Below are 21,412 nucleotides of genomic sequence, written 5' to 3'. Positions count from 1 at the left end.
GCATTGCTCTACACACCGACAGTCTGAAGGTAACTGCAGTATGTGCTGCTGGTCTCCTGTCCCTCTGGGGGTGACATGTGAGACTAACTGTAGCATTGCTCTACACACCAACAGTCTGAAGGTAACTGCAGTATGTGCTGCTGGTCTTCTGTCCCTCTGGGGGTGACATGTGAGACTAACTGTAGCATTGCTCTACACACCGACAGTCTGAAGGTAACTGCAGTATGTGCTGCTGGTCTTCTGTCCTTCTGGGGTGACATGTGAGACTAACTGTAGCATTGCTCTACACACCGACAGTCTGAAGGTAACTGCAGTATGTGCTGCTGGTCTCCTGTCCCTCTGGGGGTGACATGTGAGACTAACTGTAGCATTGCTCTACACACCGACAGTCTGAAGGTAAGTGCAGTATGTGCTGCTGGTCTTCTGTCCCTCTGGGGGTGACATGTGAGACTAACTGTAGCATTGCTCTACACACCAACAGTCTGAAGGTAACTGCAGTATGTGCTGCTGGTCTCCTGTCCCTCTGGGGGTGACATGTGAGACTAACTGTAGCATTGCTCTAAACACCGACAGTCTGAAGGTAACTGCAGTATGTGCTGCTGGTCTTCTGTCCCTCTGGGGGTAACATGTGAGACTAACTGTAGCATTGCTCTAAACACCGACAGTCTGAAGGTAACTGCAGTATGTGCTGCTGGTCTCCTGTCCTTCAGGGGGTGACATGTGAGACTAACTGTAGCATTGCTCTAAGCACCGACAGTCTGAAGTTAACTGCAGTATGTGCTGCTGGTCTCCTGTCCCTCTGGGGGTGACATGTGAGACTAACTGTAGCATTGCTCTAAACACCGACAGTCTGAAGGTAACTGCAGTATGTGCTGCTGGTCTTCTGTCCTTCTGGGGGTGACATGTGAGACTAACTGTAGCATTGCTCTAAACACCGACAGTCTGAAGGTAACTGCAGTATGTGCTGCTGGTCTCCTGTCCCTCTGGGGGTGACATGTGAGACTAACTGTAGCATTGCTCTACACACCGACAGTCTGAAGGTAACTGCAGTATGTGCTGCTGGTCTCCTGTCCCTCTGGGGGTGACATGTGAGACTAACTGTAGCATTGCTCTAAGCACCGACAGTCTGAAGTTAACTGCAGTATGTGCTGCTGGTCTCCTGTCCCTCTGGGGGTGACATGTGAGACTAACTGTAGCATTGCTCTAAACACCGACAGTCTGAAGGTAACTGCAGTATGTGCTGCTGGTCTTCTGTCCTTCTGGGGGTGACATGTGAGACTAACTGTAGCATTGCTCTAAACACCGACAGTCTGAAGGTAACTGCAGTATGTGCTGCTGGTCTCCTGTCCCTCTGGGGGTGACATGTGAGACTAACTGTAGCATTGCTCTACACACCGACAGTCTGAAGGTAACTGCAGTATGTGCTGCTGGTCTCCTGTCCCTCTGGGGGTGACATGTGAGACTAACTGTAGCATTGCTCTAAACACCGACAGTCTGAAGGTAACTGCAGTATGTGCTGCTGGTCTCCTGTCCCTCTGGGGGTGACATGTGAGACTAACTGTAGCATTGCTCTAAACACCGACAGTCTGAAGGTAACTGCAGTATGTGCTGCTGGTCTCCTGTCCCTCTGGGGGTGACATTTGAGACTAACTGTAGCATTGCTCTACACACCGACAGTCTGAAGGTAACTGCAGTATGTGCTGCTGGTCTCCTGTCCCTCTGGGGGTGACATGTGAGACTAACTGTAGCATTGCTCTACACACCGACAGTCTGAAGGTAACTGCAGTATGTGCTGCTGGTCTCCTGTCCCTCTGGAGGTGACATGTGAGACTAACTGTAGCATTGCTCTACACACCGACAGTCTGAAGGTAACTGCAGTATGTGCTGCTGGTCTCCTGTCCCTCTGGGGGTGACATGTGAGACTAACTGTAGCATTGCTCTACACACCAACAGTCTGAAGGTAACTGCAGTATGTGCTGCTGGTCTTCTGTCCCTCTGGGGGTGACATGTGAGACTAACTGTAGCATTGCTCTACACACCGACAGTCTGAAGGTAACTGCAGTATGTGCTGCTGGTCTTCCGTCCTTCTGGGGTGACATGTGAGACTAACTGTAGCATTGCTCTACACACCGACAGTCTGAAGGTAACTGCAGTATGTGCTGCTGGTCTCCTGTCCCTCTGGGGGTGACATGTGAGACTAACTGTAGCATTGCTCTACACACCGACAGTCTGAAGGTAAGTGCAGTATGTGCTGCTGGTCTTCTGTCCCTCTGGGGGTGACATGTGAGACTAACTGTAGCATTGCTCTACACACCAACAGTCTGAAGGTAACTGCAGTATGTGCTGCTGGTCTCCTGTCCCTCTGGGGGTGACATGTGAGACTAACTGTAGCATTGCTCTAAACACCGACAGTCTGAAGGTAACTGCAGTATGTGCTGCTGGTCTTCTGTCCCTCTGGGGGTAACGTGAGACTAACTGTAGCATTGCTCTAAACACCGACAGTCTGAAGGTAACTGCAGTATGTGCTGCTGGTCTCCTATCCTTCAGGGGGTGACATGTGAGACTAACTGTAGCATTGCTCTACACACCGACAGTCTGAAGGTAACTGCAGTATGTGCTGCTGGTCTTCTGTCCCTCTGGGGGTGACATGTGAGACTAACTGTAGCATTGCTCTACACACCGACAGTCTGAAGGTAACTGCAGTATGTGCTGCTGGTCTCCTGTCCTTCTGGGTGTGACATGTGAGACTAACTGTAGCATTGCTCTAAACACCGACAGTCTGAAGGTAACTGCAGTATGTGCTGCTGGTCTCCTGTCCTTCTGGGGCTGACATGTGAGACTAACTGTAGCATTGCTCTACACACCGACAGTCTGAAGGTAACTGCAGTATGTGCTGCTGGTCTCCTGTCCTTCTGGGGCTGACATGTGAGACTAACTGTAGCATTGCTCTACAAACCGACAGTCTGAAGGTAACTGCAGTATGTGCTGCTGGTCTCCTGTCCTTCTGGGGGTGACATGTGAGACTAACTGTAGCATTGCTCTACACACCGACAGTCTGAAGGTAACTGCAGTATGTGCTGCTGGTCTTCTGTCCCTCTGGGGGTGACATGTGAGACTAACTGTAGCATTGCTCTACACACCAACAGTCTGAATGTAACTGCAGTATGTGCTGCTGGTCTCCTGTCCCTCTGGGGGTTACATGTGAGACTAACTGTAGCATTGCTCTAAACACCGACAGTCTGAAGGTAACTGCAGTATGTGCTGCTGGTCTCCTGTCCTTCAGGGGGTGACATGTGAGACTAACTGTAGCATTACTCTACACACCGACAGTCTGAAGGTAACTGCAGTATGTGCTGCTGGTCTCCTGTCCTTCAGGGGGTGACATGTGAGACTAACTGTAGCATTGCTCTAAACACCGACAGTCTGAAGGTAACTGCAGTATGTGCTGCTGGTCTTCTGTCCCTCTGGGGGTGACATGTGAGACTAACTGTAGCATTGCTCTACACACCAACAGTCTGAAGTTAACTGCAGTATGTGCTGCTGGTCTTCTGTCCTTCTGGGGGTGACATGTGAGACTAACTGTAGCATTGCTCTACACACCGACAGTCTGAAGGTAACTGCAGTATGTGCTGCTGGTCTTCTGTCCTTCTGGGGGTGACATGTGAGACTAACTGTAACATTGCTCTACACACCAACAGTCTGAAGGTAACTGCAGTATGTGCTGCTGGTCTCCTGTCCCTCTGGGGGTGACATGTGAGACTAACTGTAGCATTGCTCTAAACACCAACAGTCTGAAGGTAACTGCAGTATGTGCTGCTGGTCTCCTGTCCCTCTGGGGGTGACATGTGAGACTAACTGTAGCATTGCTCTACACACCAACAGTCTGAAGGTAACTGCAGTATGTGCTGCTGGTCTCCTGTCCTTCAGGGGGTGACATGTGAGACTAACTGTAGCATTGCTCTAAACACCGACAGTCTGAAGGTAACTGCAGTATGTGCTGCTGGTCTTCTGTCCCTCTGGGGGTGACATGTGAGACTAACTGTAGCATTGCTCTACACACCAACAGTCTGAAGGTAACTGCAGTATGTGCTGCTGGTCTCTTGTCCTTCAGGGGGTGACATGTGAGACTAACTGTAGCATTGCTCTACACACCAACAGTCTGAAGGTAACTGCAGTATGTGCTGCTGGTCTCCTGTCCCTCTGGGGGTGACATGTGAGACTAACTGTAGCATTTCTCTACACACCGATAGTCTGAAGGTAACTGCAGTATGTGCTGCTGGTCTCCTGTCCCTCTGGGGGTGACATGTGAGACTAACTGTAGCATTGCTCTACACACCGACAGTCTGAAGGTAACTGCAGTATGTGCTGCTGGTCTCCTGTCCTTCAGGGGGTGACATGTGAGACTAACTGTAGCATTGCTCTAAACACCGACAGTCTGAAGGAAACTGCAGTATGTGCTGCTGGTCTTCTGTCCTTCTGGGGGTGACATGTGAGACTAACTGTAGCATTGCTCTACACACCAACAGTCTGAATGTAACTGCAGTATGTACTGCTGGTCTTCTGTCCTTCTGGGAGTGACATGTGAGACTAACTGTAGCATTGCTCTACACACCAACAGTCTGAAGGTAACTGCAGTATGTGCTGCTGGTCTCCTGTCCCTCTGGGGGTGACATGTGAGACTAACTGTAGCATTGCTCTACACACCAACAGTCTGAAGGTAAGTGCAGTATTTGCTGCTGGTCTCTTGTCCTTCAGGGGGTGACATGTGAGACTTACTGTAGCATTGCTCTACACACCAACAGTCTGAAGGTAACTGCAGTATGTGCTGCTGGTCTCCTGTCCCTCTGGGGGTGACATGTGAGACTAACTGTAGCATTGCTCTACACACCGACAGTCTGAAGGTAACTGCAGTATGTGCTGCTGGTCTCCTGTCCTTCAGGGGGTGACATGTGAGACTAACTGTAGCATTGCTCTAAACACCGACAGTCTGAAGGTAACTGCAGTATGTGCTGTTGGTCTCCTGTCCTTCAGGGGGTGACATGTGAGACTAACTGTAGCATTGCTCTAAACACCGACAGTCTGAAGGTAACTGCAGTATGTGCTGCTGGTCTCCTGTCCCTCTGGGGGTGACATGTGAGACTAACTGTAGCATTGCTCTAAACACCGACAGTCTGAAGGTAACTGCAGTATGTGCTGCTGGTCTCCTGTCCTTCTGGGGGTGACATGTGAGACGAACTGTAGCATTGCTCTACACACCGACAGTCTGAAGGTAACTGCAGTATGTGCTGCTGGTCTCCTGTCCTTCTGGGGGTGACATGTGAGACTAACTGTAGCATTGCTCTAAACACCGACAGTCTGAAGGTAACTGCAGTATGTGCTGCTGGTCTCCTGTCCTTCTGGGGGTGACATGTGAGACTAACTGTAGCATTGCTCTAAACACTGACAGTCTGAAGGTAACTGCAGTATGTGCTGCTGGTCTCCTGTCCTTCAGGGGGTGACATGTGAGTGTAGCATTGCTCTACACACCGACAGTATGAAGGTAACTGCAGTATGTGCTGCTGGTCTCCTGTCCTTCAGGGGGTGACATGTGAGTGTAGCATTGCCCTATACACTGACAATCTTAGCGCAACTGCAATCTGCACTCCCGGTCTCCTGTCCCTCTGGTAGGTGATGTGAGACTCACTGTAGCATTGCCCTATACACTGACAATCTCAGTATAACTACAGTATGTACTCCTGGTCTCCTGTCCCTCTGGTAGGTGACGTGAGACTCACTGTAGCATTGCCCTATACACAGACAATCTCAGTATAACTACAGTATGTACTCCTGTCTCCTGTCTCTCTGGTAGGTGACATGTGAGACTCACTGTAGCATTGCCCTATACACAGACAATCTCAGGATAACAGCAGTATGCACTCCTGGTCTCTTGTCCCTCTGGTAGGTGATGTGAGACTCACTGTAGCATTGCACTATATACAGACAATCTCAGGATATCTACAGTATGCACCCCTGGTCTCCTGTCCCTCTGGTAGGTGATGTGAGACTCACTGTAGCATTGCACTATACACAGACAATCTCAGGATAACAGCAGTATTCACTCCTAGTCTCTTGTCCCTCTGGTAGGTGATGTGAGACTCACTGTATCATTGCACTATACACAGACAATCTCAGTATAACTACAGTATGCATTCCTGGTCTAATGCCCCTCTGGGGGGTGATATGTGAGACTCACTGTAGCATTGACCTATACACAGACAATCTCAGGATAACTGCAGTATGCACTCCTGGTCTAATGCCCCTCTGGGGGTGATATGTGAGACTCACTGTAGCATTGCCCTATACACAGACAATCTCAGGATAACTACAGTATGCACTCCTGGTCTAATGCCCCTCTGGGGGGTGATACGTGAGACTCACTGTAGCATTATCCTATACACAGACAATCTCAGGATAACTGCAGTATGCACTCCTGGTCTAATGCCCCTCTGGGGGTTGATACGTGAGACTCACTGTAGCATTGCCCTATACACAGACAATCTCAGGATAACTGCAGTATGCACTCCTGATCTAATGCCCCTCTGGGGGGTGATATGTGAGACTCACTGTAGCATTGCACTATACACAGACAATCTCAGTATAACTACAGTATGCATTCCTGGTCTAATGCCCCTCTGGGGGGTGATATGTGAGACTCACTGTAGCATTGACCTATACACAGACAATCTCAGGATAACTGCAGTATGCACTCCTGGTCTAATGCCCCTCTGGGGGTGATATGTGAGACTCACTGTAGCATTATCCTATACACAGACAATCTCAGGATAACTGCAGTATGCACTCCTGGTCTAATGCCCCTCTGGGGGTTGATACGTGAGACTCACTGTAGCATTGCCCTATACACAAACAATCTCAGGATAACTGCAGTATGCACTCCTGATCTAATGCCCCTCTGGGGGGTGATATGTGAGACTCACTGTAGCATTGCCCTATACACAGACAATCTCAGGATAACTGCAGTATGCACTCCTGGTCTAATGCCCCTCTGGGGGGTGATACGTGAGACTCACTGTAGCATTATCCTATACACAGACAATCTCAGGATAACTGCAGTATGCACTCCTGGTCTAATGCCCCTCTGGGGGTTGATACGTGAGACTCAGTGTAGCATTGCCCTATACACAGACAATCTCAGGATAACTGCAGTATGCACTCCTGGTCTCCTGTCCCTCTGGGGGTGATACATGAGACTCACTGTAGCATTGCCCTATACACAGACAATCTCAGGATAACTGCAGTATGCACTCCTGGTCTCCTGTCCCTCTGGGGGTGATACGTGAGACTCACTGTAGCATTGCCCTATACACAGACAATCTCAGGATAACTGCAGTATGCACTCCTGGTTTCCTGTCCCTCTGGGGGTGATATGTGAGACTCAGTGTAGCATTGGAAAAAAGGGGGTGTCCAATGGCACTACTTCAAATGAAATAAGATTATCCCCTATATTCTTAATTGACTTGTGTGCATTCAGCACGTAAGTACGGTTGAAGAAGGTGGTGCTATGTAGTAAAACAGAGTTTAAACAAAAGACTGACAGGTAGGTTTGGTTACCCTATCTGAAATAGACTACATTAATAGCACTCTGGGGATTACTTGAATACAAAAATTGTGGTAACAGAGAAAATCATGCAAGGATGTGCAAAGAACAAAGACAAAACTTGCAGAGTAAACTAAATTACGTTAAAAATTAACTTTTATTGAAGGCTTAATTAAAATTGGAAAAACACACATTTAAAAACACTCATAGGAGCCAAGATACTATTACTTGTTGATCGTATATTGGTTGGTGTAGTGGGTAGATAATATCTATAAATGTATTAAATATATGGTATGAGGGCTGGTAGCTATTCTCTATATTTTCAAAATACACCAGGAATGATAACTTAAGTATGTTTGGTCGATATATTGTTGTTGGTGATTGGTGAATAGTTGTACATTTGGGTTCACTAAAAGTGATATAGTGAACTTGCTGTGGAGTCCCTTTAAATTATTTATTCGGTTGCAATACACTTCTACATGTATGGTTAAGATGCTTGAATGATTATACACTGTAATTCACTATGCGTGAAGGTAGGGACTTTCTATAGAATCCCTTTAAATTATTCTAAGTTTCCTGTACACATGTACATATGTGGCTGTGTTCAAGCCTACGCTACACAAATAAAGGCTTAATGCTCTATATTGAATAATGTCTTCTATATTTGGAAATACAGAGTCTGGCGGATGTGTCCACTGTTTTTTAACGATATTATTGTATCCTATATAAGAAATCTATTACAAATAAAGCAATGTAATTAATGTAACATTATTAAGGTTCCATTATATTTATCCCTTTAAGTGCAAGAATGCCTGGTATTAGGGACTGGGACCTTTATAGTTGCTGTTGTATTTTTATAGAAAGTCTTATATTAAAGTATCAATATCGATATTATTACCAAGTGGTAACCACTACATGCATACAGTTCTCGTTACTATACAGAGCAGACAGATATAGTAAAAAGTTCTAAATATGCCTTTGAGTTGGATGGCATAATATCAGATGCTCTGGGTGGTAAATAAAGTGACCACTGCTACATCGACTGTGCAGTAGATGCGTTAAGTAACAATCCAGCAGACAAAGTTGCTAGAGAAATATATATAAAAAGTCACAGTTTAGCATTACCAAACGAGACAGTATTATTACGGTATTAGGCCCTGTGTAGTTATAGTTTTGAGAAGTGGTGTAGGTATTGCTACCGGTTAGATTCTCCACCAGCTTGTGTAAGCGTCAGCGTTCTGCCCCCATTAACCACTCCCAGCTACTATTAATATATTGCGGTACAAAATATTTAACGATCAAGGTTCCTATGGCTAGCTAAAAATACATGAGCTCCAAGGACTCATCACCAGTACCCTAGCGTCCCTAACGTCCCTAACATGTTTCGCCTCGCGGCTTTTTCAAAGGGTGAGCGCGCCGCTCACATACTGGTCTTTTATAGGCTAATGGTCACACCTCCAAAGTAACGATATTGCTGACAGCCAATCCTCATCATCTTCAATGTAGGGTCCGCCTATCATTACGATAAAGGTTTACAGTTATCTATTTTATTGATAATAACAATAGTAACTTTGTTGTTAAATTGAAATTGTATGCTGGAAATGGTTATCGTAGCCTTATATATGGACTTAATGCTAAGCCATAACTTTTAAAGATGAAGTTTATTTTATCCATAAATTAATGCTCCATATTCCCTGAACTTTGTGATGCTGTGTGATGAATTAACCCTGTGGGTGTCAATGTGCACTGGTGCTGTGTGTTACCGACCTGCATTGTAACTACTTTGCTACTAATACAACAATTATCACTCTCTCTGGTATATTCCGCCGTGTAGTGTAATATCAAGTGAAACAAATTGAGTGGAGGATACCACAGTGCTGTGTGTAAAATAAATACATTTGAGATGGTTAACAAAAAGTGCTAAAATTAATATGTGTTACTCAAATTGTGTCAAATTGTGTCAAAGAAGAAGTGACATCAATTCACAGTACCTGGAGAAAATTCCCTTCTGGGTAAGATATATAGATGACGTGCTGTTCCTATGGGAGGGTTCAAAAGAAGAACTAGACTCTTTCCTTCTCAACCTGAATACAAACCAATTTAATGTCAAACTGACTTATGAAGCCAGTCAAGTGAAAGTAAACTTTTTGGACTTGGAAATTTCAAAACTAGAGGATGGAACATTATCCATGGATGTACATAGGAAAATAACAGCTACGAATAGTGTTCTACACAGCTCCAGTGCCCATGCCCCAAATACTATACAGGCACTCCCCATAGGTGAATTCTTAAGAATGAGGAGGAATTGCTCTTCGGAATCTAACTATAACAAGAGAGCAAAAGAACTCACTGGACGTTTACTATCAAGAGGTTATAGCAAAAGGGCAATTAAAAGGGCAGAATTCAGAGCTAGAACAACGGACCGAACAGAACTACTCCAAAAAAGATCAAAACCAAAGGATGATCGGATAAGGTTCATTTCAACCTACAATCCAAAAAGTAACTATATAAAATCTCTGCTTCAATCTAATTGGCACATTCTGATGTCTGATCCCAAATTAAAAACAATCTTGGGGGACAAAATACAGACAGGTTATAGAAGAACCCGTAATCTAAAGGACATTATCAGTCCTAGTCATCTTGCTAGTGAAAAAACCAAAAGTGCTTTTACCAACGGTTCCTTCAAATGTGGAACCTGTACCACATGCAGCTTTATGCTGAAATTACAAACAATACATGATCGGTTCAATAAACCACACAAAGTAAATGCACACATCAACTGTCAAACTGAAGGGGTGATATATGCATTACGCTGCAACTGCAATTTGTTCTATGTCGGCATGACAACCAGAAAAATAAGAGTAAGGTTGCAAGAACACCTAAGGAACATCAAAAATGCCAGAAAAGACTCACAAGCAGGAAAACAACTCACCTCGGTGGCCAGACACTTTTTGTATAAACATAATTCAAAACAAAGTGATTTAAAATGTTTTGGAATACAAAGAGTTAAACTGGGGATCAGAGGTGGAGATGTAGAAAAAACCCTTCAAAAAGCTGAAAGCAAATGGATTTTTCTCCTTAACACAGTTTACCCATTAGGGTTAAATGAGTGCAACAACCTCTCTCCTTTTCTGTAAAATGTGCAATGGACAGCACAAATTTAGGAGAATACAGTCCAATCCTCTAAAAATGTTTTTATTAACCGCCAGCATCACAATAGCTAATATCAACTAAGCTATTGTAAGTAGAAGTTTGAAATAATATCTGTTTCTTGCCTTATAAATTAAGCCTAAATCCAATCTTAACATTGCCATATATTATCCACAACATGTTTAAAATTAAAACAAGGACACTTATAGCCACATTAAAATGGATAACTTTACGCATGAGTTATTATCGGATGACTTTATAATTATGTTTAATATTTTAACCGTCAATATTATATAAGTTTTAAGCACATAACTCCACTGCAACTTTTACACACTAGCGGTGTTTATTGTTAATAAAAGTTCACTGTCTATACCTTAACCTCTATATCACGATAATCCACACACACGGTCACTTCTTCTTTGACACAATTTGAGTAACACATATTAATTTTAGCACTTTTTGTTAACCATCTCAAATGTATTTATTTTACACACAGCACTGTGGTATCCTCCACTCAATTTGTTTCACTTGATATTACACTACACGGCGGAATATACCAGAGAGAGTGATAATTGTTGTATTAGTAGCAAAGTAGTTACAATGCAGGTCGGTAACACACAGCACCAGTGCACATTGACACCCACAGGGTTAATTCATCACACAGCATCACAAAGTTCAGGGAATATGGAGCATTAATTTATGGATAAAATAAACTTCATCTTTAAAAGTTATGGCTTAGCATTAAGTCCATATATAAGGCTACGATAACCATTTCCAGCATACAATTTCAATTTAACAACAAAGTTACTATTGTTATTATCAATAAAATAGATAACTGTAAACCTTTATCGTAATGATAGGCGGACCCTACATTGAAGATGATGAGGATTGGCTGTCAGCAATATCGTCACTTTGGAGGTGTGACCATTAGCCTATAAAAGACCAGTATGTGAGCGGCGCGCTCACCCTTTGAAAAAGCCGTGAGGCGAAACATGTTAGGGACGTTAGGGACGCTAGGGTACTGGTGATGAGTCCTTGGAGCTCATGTATTTTTAGCTAGCCATAGGAACCTTGATCGTTAAATATTTTGTACCGCAATATATTAATAGTAGCTGGGAGTGGTTAATGGGGGCAGAACGCTGACGCTTACACAAGCTGGTGGAGAATCTAACCGGTAGCAATACCTACACCACTTCTCAAAACTATAACTACACAGGGCCTAATACCGTAATAATACTGTCTCGTTTGGTAATGCTAAACTGTGACTTTTTATATATATTTCTCTAGCAACTTTGTCTGCTGGATTGTTACTTAACGCATCTACTGCACAGTCGATGTAGCAGTGGTCACTTTATTTACCACCCAGAGCATCTGATATTATGCCATCCAACTCAAAGGCATATTTAGAACTTTTTACTATATCTGTCTGCTCTGTATAGTAACGAGAACTGTATGCATGTAGTGGTTACCACTTGGTAATAATATCTATATTGATACTTTAATATAAGACTTTCTATAAAAATACAACAGCAACTATAAAGGTCCCAGTCCCTAATACCAGGCATTCTTGCACTTAAAGGGATAAATATAATGGAACCTTAATAATGTTACATTAATTACATTGCTTTATTTGTAATAGATTTCTTATATAGGATACAATAATATCGTTAAAAAACAGTGGACACATCCGCCAGACTCTGTATTTCCAAATATAGAAGACATTATTCAATATAGAGCATTAAGCCTTTATTTGTGTAGCGTAGGCTTGAACACAGCCACATATGTACATGTGTACAGGAAACTTAGAATAATTTAAAGGGATTCTATAGAAAGTCCCTACCTTCACGCATAGTGAATTACAGTGTATAATCATTCAAGCATCTTAACCATACATGTAGAAGTGTATTGCAACCGAATAAATAATTTAAAGGGACTCCACAGCAAGTTCACTATATCACTTTTAGTGAACCCAAATGTACAACTATTCACCAATCACCAACAACAATATATCGACCAAACATACTTAAGTTGTCATTCCTGGTGTATTTTGAAAATATAGAGAATAGCTACCAGCCCTCATACCATATATTTAATACATTTATAGATATTATCTACCCACTACACCAACCAATATACTATCAACAAGTAATAGTATCTTGGCTCCTATGAGTGTTTTTAAATGTGTGTTTTTCCAATTTTAATTAAGCCTTCAATAAAAGTTAATTTTTAACGTAATTTAGTTTACTCTGCAAGTTTTGTCTTTGTTCTTTGCACATCCTTGCATGATTTTCTCTGTTACCACAATTTTTGTATTCAAGTAATCCCCAGAGTGCTATTAATGTAGTCTATTTCAGATAGGGTAACCAAACCTACCTGTCAGTCTTTTGTTTAAAATCAGTGTAGCATTGCCCTATACACAGACAATCTCAGGATAACTGCAGTATGCACTCCTGGGGCGCGATCCGATATCGATCGCAGTTTGCGGCGCAAGCGAGGGAACCGGCGTCGCCCGCAGTTTCAGCTCGCAACTCGAGCCATCCCATATAGGTCGCCGTCAGATGCTAACGTGCCGTAAGTCTCACAAACCAGCGATGTCCAGAAATCTGCGTAAGTACAAATTTCTGGCGTCGCCAGTGACTTGCGGCACGTTAGAAACTGCCGGCGCCTATAAAACCTGACTAAAGTTTAAAACACCCGCACTGTCTAACACGCCTCCCTAACATAGCCCGCACTGTCTAACACGCCTCCCTAACATAGCCCGCACTGTCTAACCCTCTATCCGCTATCCCCCCTCACTATCCTAACAATAAAAAAGCTATTAACCCCTAAACCGCCGCTCCCGTACCCCGCCGCAACCTAATAAAGTTATTAACCCCTAAACCGTCGCTCCCGTACCCCGCCGCCAGCTATATTATATCTATAACCCCCTAAAGTGAGCCCCTAACACCGCCGCCATCTATATTAAAATTATTAACCCCTAATGTAAGCCCCTTACACCGCCGCCATCTCTATTAAAATGATTAACCCCTAATTTAATCTACCTACCCCGCCGCCAGCTATATTATCTATATTAACCCTAAGTATATTATAGTTAATATAGGTATTACATTATATATATTAACTATATTAACCCTAATTATATTAGGGTTAATATAGTTAATATAGTTACTATAGTATTTATATTAACTATATTAACTCTATCTAACCCTAACTAAATTTATATTAAATTAATCTAATTCATTTATAAACTAAAATATTCCTATTTAAATCTAAATACTTACCTATAAAATAAACCCTAAGATAGCTACAATATAATTAATAATTACATTGTAGCTATATTAGGGTTAATATTTATTTTACAGGTAAATTGTTAATTATTTTAACTAGGTATAATAGATATTAAATAGTTATTAACTATTTAATATCTACCTAGTTAAAATAATTACCCAATTACCTGTAAAATAAATCCTAACCTAAGTTACAAATACACCTACACTATCAATAAATTTAATAAACTACAAACATCTATTTAAAAATACAATTAAATTAACTAAACTAAATTACAAAAAAAAACAAACACTAAATTACAAAAAATAAAAAAAAGATTACAAGATATTTAAGCTAATTACACCTATTCTAAGCCCCCTAATAAAATAATAAACCCCCAAAATAAAAAAAATTCCCTGCCCTATTCTAAATTCAACAAATTTCAAAGCTCTTTACCTTACCAGCCCTTAAAAGGGCCTTTTGTGGGGCATGCCCCAAAGAATTCAGCTCTTTTGCATACAACAAATACAATACCCCCCCCCATTACAACCCACCACCCACATACCCCTATTCTAAACCCACCCAAACCCCCCTTAAAAAAGCCTAACACTACCCCCCTGAAGATCTCCCTACCTTGTCTTCACCACACCGGGCCGAACTCCTGATCCGATCCGGGCGATGTCTTCCTCCAAGCGGCAAAGAAGAATTCTTCCTCCGGCGATGTCATCCTCCAAGCGGCAAAGAAGAATTCTTCCTCCGGCGACGTCTTCCTCCAAGCGGCAGCAAAGTCTTCATTCTTCCGGCGGCATCTTCAATCTTCTTTCTTCGCTCCGCCGCCGCGGAGCATCCATCCCGGCCGACTGCTGAACTTGGAATGAGGTACCTTTAAATGACGTCATCCAAGATGGCGTCCGCCGAATTCCGATTGGCTGATAGGATTCTATCAGCCAATCGGAATTAAGTTAAAAAAATCTGATTGGCTGATTGAATCAGCCAATCAGATTCAAGTTCAATCCGATTGGCTGATCCAATCAGCCAATCAGATTGAGCTCGCATTCTATTGGCTGTTCCGATCAATTATATTGTAGCTATCTTAGGGTTTATTTTATAGGTAAGTATTTAGATTTAAATAGGAATATTTTAGTTTATAAATGAATTAGATTAATTTAATATAAATTTAGTTAGGGTTAGATAGAGTTAATATAGTTAATATAAATACTATAGTAACTATATTAACTATATTAACCCTAATATAATGTAATACCTATATTAACTATAATATACTTAGGGTTAATATAGATAACATAGCTGGCGGCGGGGTAGGTAGATTAAATTAGGGGTTAATCATTTTAATAGAGATGGCGGCGGTGTAAGGGGCTTACATTAGGGGTTAATAATTTTTATATAGGTGGCGGCGGTGTAAGGGGTCAGATTAGGGGATAGATAAGGTAGATGGCGGCGGTTTTAGAGGCTCACAGTAGGGGGTTAGTTTATGTAGATGGCGGCGGGGTCCGGGAGCGGCGGTTTAGGGGGTAATAACTTTATTAGGGATTTCGGGGGGGGGGGGGGGATCGCGGTTGACAGGGAGATAGACATTGCGCATGCGTTAGGTGTTAGGTTTATTTTAGCAGATCGCGGTTGACAGGGAGATAGACATTGCGCATGCGTTAGGTGTTAGGTTTATTTTCTAGTTAGTTTAGGGAGTTACGGGGCTCCAATAGTCAGCGTAAGGCTTCTTACGGCTGCTTTTTGTGGCGAGGTGAAAATGGAGTAAGTTTTCTCCATTTTCGCCACGTAAGTCCTTACGCTGCATATTGGATACCAAACTGCGCGGGTTTGGTATACCTGCCTATAGCCCAAAAAACTGCGGGCGACGGCAGAAATATACGGGCGTAACTTCTAGGTTACGCCGTATATAGGATACCAAATCCGCGCAAATATTGGCGTCGCCGGCTTTTGCGGGCGACGATTTATATCGGATCGACCCCCTGGTCTCCTGTCCCTCTGGGGGTGATATGTGAGACTCAGTGTAGCATTGCCCTATACACAGACAATCTCAGGATAACTGCAGTATGTACTCTGGTCTCTTGCCCCTGTTTTTTTTATATGAAGTCCACTTCCTGCACTATGATTGTCTTTATCTCCGGTTTTGCACATTGTTGAGAGACCCAGTCATTAAGACTTCTTTGCCTTTGTTTGAGACCAGCCATGCGCTGCTGTATGTAATGATCTGATTAAAAGAAAGACACATGGTAGGAGGAAGGCACAATAGCACTTTGGAACTTAAAAATACACGAAACAAGATACAGTTTATTATAGTTTACAATATACCTTTATTAGAACGTACCTTTAAATATGCTGGGCTAGATATCCGCTAAGGGGATAAATATCTGAGATCTCATAAGGGGCTCCATCTACAGATACATAACACGGTAATTAATTTTAAAATGATAACTCTCATTGCGAAATGAACCAGAATGAATCAGTCTGACATATTTGACTATAGGCGTTTAATTCATTCTCGGACGCAGACATCACAAACTATATGAGCTGTCACAGTATGAGGCATGAATCAAATTAAATACTTATACATCGTAACGGTGGCAAATGATTGCCTCTTATCTTTACAAGGGAGAATTAAGTAGTGTTTGCAAACAGGTTTTCAGTGAGTCTTTTGGGAAACACACGGAGGGTCTGTTTAGCTAAATTTCCCAGTATTTGTATTTAAATCTATAAATTATAGGTGTCATTAATTTGGTATCAAAGTTATTACATTTACTTTTAACCCTTTCGCTGCTAAGCTTTTTTTTTCACCCCAGTGCTGAGCCAATGTTTGGCTTATTTTGCTACCTACATTTAAACCCTATTGTAAGTCAAATTTCAGTGAGTGACCCACACAAATGATATATATTGGGGTTTTTTCAGCAGGCCCAGCAGATTAACAATATACCATTATTATATTTATATTTCATAGCATATGAGAGAGCTGCGGCAGAATTTGTACAAAAAATAAAAGGATACTTTTTGCTTAAATTTTAGTAAATAATATTAAAAATGGCCAAGAGACCACTGCTTGTTATTGTGATTACCTTACTAAATTGTCATCATGGGTACCCACATGTAAAATAGGGGCCCTTTCAGCTCCTGAGCTTCCCAGTTCTGACCCGTTTGTGACATCACCATGTGCCTACGTGGTGATGTCACCTTCACTCCCATGAGCCCTGGGAGTACCACACTCTATGCACCAAAGATCCCCAGCCTGTAGTGCAGGGGAAAATATAGTTTGATTGGCGATCCCCATGTATGATGAAAAGGGCTTGTTATGCCTCCACATACCGCAACGTGCATGACGAACATAGATTAAAGGGGTTAAAAGCACATGAAAATCAAAGCAAATTTTCATGATTCAGAGCTTATAATGTTAAACAAAATGTCAGCATATTCCTATTATGTGGTAGACTCAAGAGTCTGTGACATCTTCAGAAATTACATCTGGGGCGCACTTCCAGGAGGCCCACTGGTGAATTGTGGGCGGGGCAGCTACTCGAGGGCGGGGCTAGTATTCAGTGGGCAGGGCTAGGCTTGCTGTGGGCAGGGCTGGAGAGGGTATGGGCTGAGTGGTGGGAGAAAGCAAGGGATTACCAGCATTAGGGGGGCACACGGGGGGGGGGGGGCTGGTGAAACAGTGTTGCAGACACTGCTGCCATATAGTGCTCTAGACACGTGCACCTGCTCTCATAGGAAGGAGCTAAGTTTCGGAATCATGACAGGTTCATTTTGACTCCCAAGTCACCTTATATTAGTAGCTTTGCAAAGATTGTCATTGTTACTATTCCTGGAATTTCATTTTATTTAACACTTATGTGTACAGGGTTGTGGCCATAAAATGTAATCAGGATGGTGTTTTTAATGTTATATTCTTTATCCAATTAATCTGTTTATGTGAGTGACAGCCACCCCTTTATTATAGTGATTCAAGTTAATGAGCATTCATTTCATGTTTGTATGCACAGTGTAGGAATCCCTCCGGTTTGCAAATGTATGAAAGCAAGTGATGATCATATAGAGATAATTTAGAACTGCGTCTCACTGTACGTTCTGTGTTTCACTTTAGCAAAGAATCGAGGAATCGCAATTCCAGTGGATCTGGACAGTCAAGTAAACACTCTCTTTATGAAGAGCCACTCAAACATGGTACAGAGAGCGGCGATGGGCTGGCGAATGTCTGCTCGCACAGGACCTCGCTACAAGGAGGCTCTCGGTGGCCCAGCCTGGGACTACAGAAATATCATAGAGAAGTTGCAGGTGAGAAAGTAGAATGCAGTTTATCTGAAAAACTTGTACACCTGTGTGCGCTCTTTGTCAGACACAACTTGTACACATGTGTGCGCTCTCTGTCAGACACAACTTGTACACCTGTGTGCGCTCTCTGTCAGACACAACTTGTACACATGTGTGTGCTCTCTGTCAGACACAACTTGCACACCTGTGTGCACTCTCAGTCAGACACAACTTGTACACCTGTGTGCGCTCTCTGTCAGACACAACTTGTACACCTGTGTGCACTCTGTCAGACACAACTTGTACACCTGTGTGCGCTCTCTGTCAGACACAACTTGTACACCTGTGTGCACTCTCTGACTCGCACAGCTTGTACACCTGTGTGATCTCTGTCAGACACAACTTGTACACCTGTGTGCGCTCTGTCAGACACAACTTGTACACCTGTGTGCTCTCTCTGTCAGACACAACTTGTACACCTGTGTGCGCTCTCTGTCAGACACAACTTGTACACCTGTGTGCTCTCTCTGTCAGTCACAACTTGTACACCTGTGTGCTCTCTCTGTCAGTCACAACTTGTACACCTGTGTGCGCTCTCTGACTCGCACAACTTGTACACCTGTGTGCGCTCTCTGTCAGACACAACTTGTACACCTGTGTGCACTCTCTGACTCGCACAGCTTGTACACCTGTGTGCACTTTCTGACTCGCACAGCTTGTACACCTGTGTGCACTCTCTGACTCGCACAGCTTGTACACCTGTGTGCGCTCTCTGTCAGACACAACTTGTACACCTGTGTGCACTTTCTGACTTGCACAGCTTGTACACCTGTGTGCACTCTCTGACTCGCACAGCTTGTACACCTGTGTGCACTCTCTGACTCGCACAGCTTGTACACCTGTGTGCACTCTCTGACTCGCACAGCTTGTACACCTGTGTGCACAGTTGGTCGCAGATAATCTGCGCATGTGCAGTTTGAATTTAATGACAGCCGGTGCAATTTAATTGTTAATTCAATCCATAGTTATACAAAAAACATTATACTGTTCTCATTGGTTGGAGAAAAGTAAGTCTTATGAATTTAAAGATCTATAGATTTCTGTGTTGAAAAAAGACATCCTAGCATTTCCGCAAATATAGATAACAAAGTTTCTGTTCCAGAAAAAGATTTTTTGCGATAATTAAGGGCTAGATTATAAGTACAGCTCTAATTTTTTGCGTGCCCGCAAACGGGCAATTTCACACAAGCACGATAAATAACCAGCCATTACAAGTGGAGCTTAATTAATTAACCAGAGGTCAGACCTCTAGTTATTTTTTTAAATGTCCCCCAATTGCCCCCAAAATAACATGCGAGGTCCCTTTTTTAAAAAACATAAAGTAAAATGCACTAAGCAGTTTGGGGGGGCTAAAGTTGACTGGTGTGGGGTGTTAGAAAAAAATGGCACTGAAAAGTGCCTTTACATCGCGGTTTATGGGGACTGTGTGTAACCAGTAAATATATATGTATATGTTTATGTGCTAATATGTGTATATACACATACAAACACATACATATATATGTATACAATCATATACATATATATATATATTTGCTGCCAATTGCTGTACGACTTACCCCCTTGGCTGCGCTAGTTCTCATGACATTTTTTACGGCACGAGAACGAGGCTCCCATTGGAACCTATGGAAGCACGCTCTCATGAGCGCAATGCTTCTGTGCAATAGAAACGTGAGGCCGCATTCGCATTGCACCTCACTTGTAATACCAGCACACATTTGGTTATTACTAATTTTAACACAAATATTGATTTTTGCAGAAGCGATATTTTGCTCTTAACTTGTAATGTAGACCACTGGTTGTTAAACCTCTCCTCAGGCCTCTCTAACAGGTCAGATTGTGAGGATATCTGAACTGGAGCACAGGTGAAATAATCAGCTGATTAGTAAACATTGTAATTTCACCTGCTCTCATCCAAGTTAAAGGGATTCGAAACCCAAAATGTTTCTTTCATGATTCAGATAAAGAATACAATTTTAACCCCTTAATGACAAGTGACGTACCAGGTACGTCCTGCAAAAACTTGCAGTTAGTGACAATGGACGTACCTGGTACGTCACTTGTCTAAGAGAGTGCTGGAAGCGATCGCAATCGCTTCCAGCAGCTCTCAGAGTATTGCAGTGATGCCTCGATATTGAGGCATCCTGCAATACCCTTTAGAAAGCATCCGATGCAGAGAGAGCCACTCTGTGGCCCTCTCTGCACCGGTAGCGATGCGGCCGGTTCGTTGGTGGGTGGGAGCGCAACAGGGAGGCGGGTGGGCGGCCCATCGCTACCCGGCATCCGGCTCCTGTAAGTGCAATGTGCACGCCGGGTGCCGGGAGCGTGCGGGGGCGCGCATGCGCGTGCGCGTGCACGCGCGCGATCACCTACCCACACTGACACCAATGAGTGGGAAGAGGGGGAAAATATATATATATGAGGATCTGGGAGGGGGAGGGGGTTGGGGTATTGTGGGGGGCTGCTACACTACAGAAAAAATTAAATTGGTAATAAAAAATAATAAAAAAAACACTTTTTTGGGGGGCAAATTGGGTACTGGCAGACAGCTGCCAGTACCCAAGATGGCGGCAATTAGGTAGGGGAGAGGGTTAGATTGCTGGGGGGGGGGATCATGGAGGTTGGGGCTAAGGCAGGAGTCCATCACAGCTAAAACATTTTATTTTTTTTTATTAAAAAAAAGAAAAACTCCTTTTATTTAGTACTGGCAGACTTTCTGCCAGTACTTAAGATGGCGGGGACAATTGTGGGGTGGGGGAGGGAAGAGAACTGTTTGGGAGGGATCAGGGGGTGGGATGTGTCAGGTGGGAGGCTGATCTCTACCCTAAAGCTAAAATTAACCCTGCAAGCTCCCTACAAGCTACCTAATTTAACCCCTTAACTGCTGGGCATAATTTACGTGTGGTGCGCAGCAGCATTTAGCGGCCTTCTACTTACCAAAAAGCAACCCCAAAGCCATATAAGTCTGCTATTTCTGAACAAAGGGGATCCCAAAGAAGCATTTACAACCATTTGTGCCTTAATTGCAGAAGCTGTTTGTAAATAATTTCAGTGGGAAAC

The 21,412-nt window shown here is 43.2% G+C and overlaps 1 protein-coding gene across 1 annotated transcript in view; it reads left to right on the top strand.

The window, feature by feature from the left end:
• The window catches only part of ITPR2 (inositol 1,4,5-trisphosphate receptor type 2), a 920,836-nt gene that overhangs the window by 313,448 nt on the left and 585,976 nt on the right, over positions 1-21,412 (top strand). The window contains exon 27 of the mRNA XM_053719707.1: positions 18,126-18,316. Within this exon, the coding sequence (XP_053575682.1) occupies positions 18,126-18,316 (191 nt within the window). The remainder of the gene's footprint in view (positions 1-18,125; positions 18,317-21,412) is intronic.

Source organism: Bombina bombina, chromosome 6 (assembly GCF_027579735.1).
Source record: "Bombina bombina isolate aBomBom1 chromosome 6, aBomBom1.pri, whole genome shotgun sequence".
Classification (NCBI taxonomy): domain Eukaryota; kingdom Metazoa; phylum Chordata; class Amphibia; order Anura; family Bombinatoridae; genus Bombina; species Bombina bombina.
The sequence above is the reverse complement of the archived record's forward strand: the minus strand, read 5'-3'. Positions and strand labels throughout refer to the sequence as shown.